This window comes from Anoplopoma fimbria, chromosome 17 (genome assembly GCF_027596085.1).
Source record: "Anoplopoma fimbria isolate UVic2021 breed Golden Eagle Sablefish chromosome 17, Afim_UVic_2022, whole genome shotgun sequence".
Lineage (NCBI taxonomy): Eukaryota > Metazoa > Chordata > Actinopteri > Perciformes > Anoplopomatidae > Anoplopoma > Anoplopoma fimbria.
In genome coordinates, this window is record NC_072465.1 from 14,925,241 (window position 1) to 14,932,976 (window position 7,736).

General features: G+C 35.3%; 1 protein-coding gene across 2 annotated transcripts; it reads left to right on the forward strand.

Moving 5' to 3' along the window:
- Positions 1-1,004: 1,004 nt before the first annotated feature.
- parp3 (poly (ADP-ribose) polymerase family, member 3) lies at positions 1,005-5,881 on the forward strand. 2 transcript variants are annotated; one of them, XM_054617052.1, is made up of 11 exons: positions 1,005-1,163; positions 1,455-1,658; positions 1,785-1,910; positions 2,108-2,287; positions 2,463-2,601; positions 3,403-3,626; positions 3,723-3,878; positions 3,987-4,073; positions 4,155-4,332; positions 4,445-4,588; positions 4,895-5,881. In XM_054617052.1, exons 2-11 carry the CDS (start codon positions 1,473-1,475, stop codon positions 5,062-5,064), a joined length of 1,590 nt encoding a protein of 529 aa, XP_054473027.1. In that variant the 5' UTR covers positions 1,005-1,163; positions 1,455-1,472; the 3' UTR covers positions 5,065-5,881. The 2 variants fall into 2 exon arrangements, with proteins under 2 accessions (XP_054473027.1, XP_054473028.1); XM_054617053.1 differs by lacking the exon at positions 1,005-1,163 and adding an exon at positions 1,231-1,321.
- The last annotated feature ends 1,855 nt before the right edge of the window (positions 5,882-7,736 follow it).

The following is a 7,736-nucleotide window of genomic DNA, read 5'->3' on the forward strand; positions in this document are numbered from 1 at the left end:
GCACTTTAAACACAAACACTACCCAGCCGTACATCAATCATCACACTTCTGAGTTGTTTTCTTTGGTGTTTTTGTGCATTTAACAGAATAAAATTAATCATTAATTTTACCATTAAAGAAGAGGTACCACATAGGGAGCTTAGCTTTACACTGGAATTAACAGTGATTACACTGACAGTAGAAAAAGGAAGAGAAAAGGTCATAGAATATTTTTTCCTTTTTAATTCCTTTTTGGACTTAAAATATACATATATACATTAAAATATACGTATGTCAAGTATGATATAATATATAGAATATAAGAATGACGTTTGGAACTCCTCAAAGATCTTTTGTTTTAATAACATTAATAGAGGACAACATTGTTCGCTCATCTTAAGATACAACAAGTCCTTCTGTTGAACATTTTAGTAGGCTCTCAATCCAACAGGATGTTTTTGAAATTGACCAATTATAGTTTAAACAAAACTCACTGTTGCCAATGTGGCCAACTGCTGGCCTGATTAAGTATTCTTATTTATTTATCATCTTATTCTTTAAAATAACAAAGCACAATATTTGTGTGAATTTGTTAACACGATAAACTTATTGTGCAAAACTCCTTTTTAAGTATCAAATATGCTCAACTGTGAAGCTATTGTAACATAAGGTAACAGTGACCTGCTTGGACAAATTTAGGTTTTCCTTAAAAGTTTTACATTTGTAAGAATGTATTTATTTATTTGTAAGAAGAAATAAACAGTTTGAGCAGCAAAAGAGAGAATGATTATTCAAATTGCCACTATTTTATCATTCTTATTACTATTATTAATATTACTATGATTATTATTATTATTATTATTATTATTATTATTATTATTATTATTATTATTATTATTATTGTGGTTTTGTAAAGGGTTTTGAAACGACAATACTTGACGGGATAAGCTACAGTAGGTGGCGGTAGCCGTTAGACTTTACAGCAGCAAGAATAGGAAAATACAGGACACCGCTGAGCTCCGCCTCTTCCTCTGACTGAAAAGTGTAAACTTCCCGATAATCTGAGTCAGACACTTTAGGCCCTATCCATCCCGGTGACAGCTTTAGCAGCGAGGAGAAAAGTGTCTGTCTTCTACGACTACTTTCCTCCCTCCAAGCCCGGCTGATGCTATCACAATTAAAAGGTGAGTTACAGTTTAGGTCGCCTTCAAAGCAAACTGGGGCGGGGGGCGGAGTCACTGTAGCTTCCTTGTTCCGAATAAAAGCAACACTATTTTTTTGCATGATCGTGAATGTCTCATACCCGTGGCAGTATATATAGTGATAACTTGGTAATTGCTCAGTAAGTACATGCATGGAGAATGAATTCATTTGTTTTGAGGTACAGTCTGATACGTTTAGCTGCTCAGTGAAGGCAAGTCTGAACTTGTCCAGGCATCATGCCCAGGTAACCAACATGGCAAGTTTCTCTGCAGAGTTCTCAACAACGGATCATGGCACCAAAGAGACGAGCTGCTTCTGCTGCCAAGGCAGGTGGCAAGAAGGTAAAACAGGAGCCTGAGACACCGAAACAGAAGGATGCCTTTACCTCTGCAAAAGAGGCCCTTCTGGCTGCAGGGCCACAGGTAAAAGGCAATAGAAAGGTGGATGAGTACTGCTCACTGTCAAGCTCCAGCGAGGTAAGAAAGATGGTGTATAACATTAGTATACATTAAATTACATGAGTACAAATAACAGAATGTTATGCAATGCATATTGAAGGAGAAAAACACAATTTGAAAACTGTTCTGTATTGTTTTCAACAGGTACATGAGGATTATGACTGCATGCTCAATCAGACCAACATTGGACATAACAATAATAAGTTTTATGTCATTCAAGTTGTTAAAGAAAAGAACAGTTACTATACATGGAACAGATGGGGTAGAGTGGTAAGTTTGTCCTGGAACAGATTCCTACTAAACTACCAACTGTTCTTAATTTTGTTCATTATAACTTTTTATTCTATTTGAAATATTAGCAACGATGAAAACATCCGTTTGAGGCTGAGCTGGTAGCTTGTTCAGCTCTTTTAAATGCGTTTCATTCTGTAATAAAGCAGATTGCCTCATCTCTATTCTTAATTCAGGGGGAAGAGGGACAATCTAAACTGAACAAGTTTAATGACACTGAGAAGGCTGTCAAGGACTTTGAGAAAAAGTTCAAGGACAAGACCAAGAACAACTGGAGCGATCACTCAAATTTTGTGTCTTACCCTGGGAAGTACACCCTCATCGAGGTGGATGGAGATCAGGATGCTGAGGTCAAGGTAACGTAAATGTACATCTGACTGGAGCAAGGAGCATTGGATATGAAACCTAGACGTATCATCTCATAGTCTCAGTTACAACCCTCCATGACAGACTTTATCAGAGAAAAATGTTTTAAATTCGGTTTCAGCTGTAAAAAAAAACCTCACTGGTTCTACTTAATTGATATTCTAGGTGGACTCTGTTGATGGAAAGAATGTCAAAGGCATTACAAATGTCCAAGCTTGCACCCTCGATGTCTCTACCAAGAAGCTCATCGAACTCATTTTCAGCAATGACATGTTCAAGGAGGCGATGGAATGTATGAATCTAGGTGGGTGTGCTTCAGTTTACCCACCTACCAAAATACCTGGTCTTTAACCCACCCCTTTGTGCTAGAGTCCCTGTTGCACTAAGTGGGATTAGAGCTTTAAAGATGTACGATTAGTTGTCTACAATTAAATCAACCGGCAACTATTTTGATAATCGATTAATCTGTTTGAGGTTTTTTTTAAGAGAAAGAAGTCAAGATTCTCTGATTCCAGCTCCTGGAAATGAGGTTTTTGTTTTTTTTACCCTTCTATGACAGCAAACTGAATATATTTGAGTTGTGGGCAAAACAAGACATTAGAGGACGTCATCTTGGGCTTTGGAAAACATTGATCAACACTTTTTCCTTGTTGTTGACATTTTATAGACCAAGCAACTAATCAAGTTTATTATCGGCAGATTAATTGACAATGAAAATAGCCGTTAGTTACAACCCTTATTTCAAAATCTCTTCGCTTTTTGCAGTTCAAGCTTGATTTCAGTGCTGCTAGGAATGTAGGAAACTTGGAGATCAAAGAGTGCAGAGTGTGTCATGTAAATGATTGATCATTGCCACAAACAGAGGGTGAAGTCTGCATTTACACAATGCATCCGGTTCTATCAGCATTTTGAACATATCTGACCCGTGTCTTAGGCTTTGCTAACAAGATAAAACATTTTTTTTCTAATGTTATGAAGTAACAATCTGCACCTTGAAATAGGCAAAATACTGTGTGAGATATCTTTTCTTAGCAAGAACAAAGAAAACATTATAACTAGTCTGATTCGTGTTCTTTTTTTGTGTGTTTTTGTGGATGTTTCACAGATATCAAGAAGATGCCTCTGGGTAAGCTCAGTAAGATTCAGATTGCAAAGGGCTTTGAAGTGTTGGAGGAGATCGAGGCAGCAATGAACCAAAAAAGGGGAAAGAAACGTCTGGAAGAACTTTCCTCGAAGTTCTTCACCACAATCCCACACAACTTTGGCCGGACCAGACCGCCAACAATCGACGACAAAGAGGTTGTGGAGAAGAAGAAAGAGATGCTTATGGTAAGATTTTTTTTACATTATATGTTGGAATGAGTTGTCTTTCTATGATGTTTTTCTCAGTCATAAAGTCACTCTGCTTTTACATGCTCTTTAAAGGTGCTGGCTGACATCGAGCTTGCCCAGAATCTGAAGTCAGAGACTGAAAAGGCTAAGGAAGAGATGATAGAGACAGTTCCTCACCCTCTAGACCAGGACTACAATTCTCTCAAATGCAGCCTCACAGTAATGGACAAGAATTCAGAAACATTTAAGGTACTGTATCAAAAGTGATAATATCGTTCAGTAAATACAAAGCAAATAGATTGTCTTCTATTCATGCTGTCCTCCTGTCCACCATTATTACCTTTTTCTCATCCAAAGATCATAGAAAAATACCTGAAAGTGACTTCAAATGACCACCATAAACCAAAAATTGTCAATGTTTGGGAAGTTGATCGACAGACAGAGGTAGGAACTGGAGTCAATCTTGTTTATTGTGATACAGAGAACTGAAGTCCTGTGACCTAACACATACGTCACACATTGCAGGGAGAACGGTTTAGCGATAATGATGATCTGGAGAACCGCCGTCTGCTGTGGCATGGCACAAACATAGCGGTGGTGGCAGCTATCCTGAAGAGCGGTCTGAGGATAATGCCGCATTCAGGAGGCCGCGTTGGTAGCGGTATATATTTTGCATCTGAAAACCGCAAGTCTGCAGGTTACGGTGAGGACCTCTGAAAAGAAAGGGAATAAGGAAGAAGATAGTTATGACATTTATTGCAATTATAACCATAATATTATGTTTGAAATTTCCCATTTTTTCCGTGTATTTTAAGTGCGCACCTCTAAAAATACGGGAGTGATGTTTTTGAGCGAGGTAGCCCTTGGCAAAGAACATACCATCACTAAAGACAACAGCTCCTTGAAAAAGGCTCCTGCAGGCTATGATAGTGTGGTGGCACGAGGATCAGTGGAGCCAGGTACAATACTACTTCAATTTTACTCTTACAAAAAAAATCACACCCAAGTTCATATTTTGAGAGAGCCAGATGTCTTTCAAAAACTTGGGGAAAAAGCAGTTTGTGCAGTTTAAGTTGTATTCATTCATTGCACAACAGTAACTCAACTTGCAAAAAGAAACTGTTTAGGTTCAAGATCATGTAATAAAAAAAACTACTTTGCTCATCTTGTTACTAGTTTACCCAATATTGCTAAAAACAAAACATGATTAATTTTAACATGCAGCAGCTTCTTTTTGGTAAAGTTGTTAAATCCTGTTTTTTCAGATCCATCCAAGGACATCTCCATCACCCTTGAGGGCAAGGAGATTGCTGTGCCTCAGGGTAAGCCCATAGAGCAGCCCCAGTTCTCAGGCAGCTACTTCAGCAACAGTGAATATCTCATCTATAAAGAGAGCCAGTGTCGCCTTCGCTACCTGCTGGAGCTTAACATGTAGTAACTCAACTCAAGAAAGAAGCAGGTCCTCTGAAAGAGAAAAGTTACTCTTTCCTCTACATAAGGGCCTTCTGAAATTTTGATTTAAAATGATCATATTGAATATATATATATATATATATATATATATATTCAATATGATAATTTTATTTAAAATTACAGTTATTCTGCATATATCCCTATCATGATTCATAAATAACTTTTCTGTGCCTTGTATTTTTCACACTGTCAAACTGGCCTGAGCAGGATGGACTGCGCTTCCGTAATGACTGTTGACTTAATGTATGTATTTCTTCCCGTGCAATGAAATGTTTTCTTTTTCTCTATTTGGCATCTCAGTTCTAGTCTGAGTAGCTTACTTTTTACAAACTGCATTGTTTAATCCAAGTGGTAACGCTTACCTGTCCCTCAGAGAGAACATATCTTTATATGTAGGAGGCCCTTATTGCATGCCTTTGCAGTTGCGGACATTTTGACTAATGTTATATAGTAGACTAGAAGTAAAATGATAATCTATGCATAGATATGTTTACAGTTACAATTTTAAAGTGCTATTTGTGGCTAATATTCAAGCACTGTTACAAATCTAATTTGTACAAAAATACTCTGAAAGTGCTTCTGCTATGCAAAGTAATGTATCATGTGCTTCATGAAAAGCTTCGTCAATCTTGCCCAGAGGGTCCTATAGCTGGGTTATTAATGCCACCATATGCTGTCAGAAATTAGCAAGTCGCTTTTGAATGTAATAACCTCGACATTTTTGCACTAAAACATTATTTGAACCAACAAAAAATAAATAAACTTAAGTTTTACTTCAACCTTTATTGTTGTCATTGTTAACTAATCTTTTTTTATCATGTAAGAATTTTCAATATTGTGCTGGATAATTAATTTGCAAGTAAATATATAAAGAAGGTTATGATGATAAATAAGATTGTCTTGAACATACTATAACATTTTCTACAAGCTAATGAGATCAAGATTACTTTTTTGGAAAAACATCTCTAGGACATCAGGGCTGTCACATAAAAAACAAACAATTATAATGCAATAACAGACATAAAGTGCATAATACAGACAAAAGCAACAACACAGCCCCTTACTTCACATCTTTCTAATGTCCTGAGTTAAAGCCAAGTTTTTGTACCTTGTATTACATTTAAACCCCATAGCGTGATGGGTGCAGTTTGTGTTCTGAATACAGGACATGGAAGGGGTCAGCAATCATTTTCTAGCCTGCAACTACAGTCTTCTCAAAGAGCATTTGGAAGAAGGGGTGCTCCCTCATCCCCATCACTTTCATTGCTATATGTCTGTTAATTTGTAGTTTACCTTAACTGATGTAAAAACAAACCAAGCTGAGATTTTGTAATGTAATATAATCAAAATTGAATATCTTCATAACCAAAAAGTCCGAGCAGAAAGTTATAGTATAGTATATCCAAAAAGTCATAGTACTATTTTGAAAAGAGGTAAAAAAATGTCCAAATAAAGTTTATTGAAAAAGTTAATTAAAAAGTCTTCGTATAGTGTGTCAAAAAATACATTATATAATATGTTGAAAAAAGTCATTAAAGTCTTATTATAAAAAAGTAATAAAAAGTGATAGTATGGTATGTCGAAAAAAGTCATACTTATATATGACAAAAAGTTAATATAAAGAAAACTGATGAAAGTAATTTTAAAGTTTGTAAAAAAAGGCCTAAATGTAATACTATAGTAGTTCGAAAAAAGTCACAATTTCAAGTCATGAAATGTCATAGTATGCCATTTCGAAAAAATAAAATCATAGTAGAGCATGTGTAAAAAGTCATAAAAAAAAGATTGTATAGTATTCAGGAAAAAAAAGTCATGGTCTAGTATGTCGAAAAAGTAATGAAAAAGTCATGTTACCGTATGTTAAAAGAAGTGTTGAAAAAAAGCCATAGTGTAGCATGTCGACAAGAGGCATACAAATGTCATTGTATGGTATGTTGAAAAAGTCATGAAAAACCGTGGTATAGTATGTTGAAAAATGTCTTTAAAAAGGCATAACAAAGTCAGAGTATAGTGTGTTGTAGTAGTAATAAAAAATAATTGAGTAGTATTTAAAAAAGTCATAGTGTACAGTACCAGTCAAAAGTTTGGACACACCTTCTCATTCAACTACTTTGAAGAATCTAAAATATAAAACATATTCTGGTTTGTTGAGCATGTGTTTGTTTACCACATAATTCCATATGTGTTCCTTCATAGTTTGGATGTCTTCAATATTAATCTACAATTTAGAAAAAAATAAAAATAAAGAAAAACCATTGAATGAGAAGGTGTGTCCAAACTTTTGACTGGTACTGTATTATGTCAAAAAAGTCAGAAAGTCATAGTATAGTATGTCAAATAAGTTAAAAGTCATAGTAAATTAATACCAAAAAAATCATAAAAATGTCATAAGACATTGTATCTGAGAACGTCATTAACTAAGTCATAGTAAAGGTCGAAAAAAGTAATTATGTATTGTGCAGTAAAAATCATAAAAAGTAATAGTAAAGCATATTACAGTATGTTGAGATAGCCAAAATATAGTATATTGATAAAGTCATAAAATGTCTGAATATAGTATGATGAAAAAAGTAATTGTATAGTGTCTCCGAAAAATGATTAAAAAGTAATTGTATTCTATGTGAGAGCTGTGTT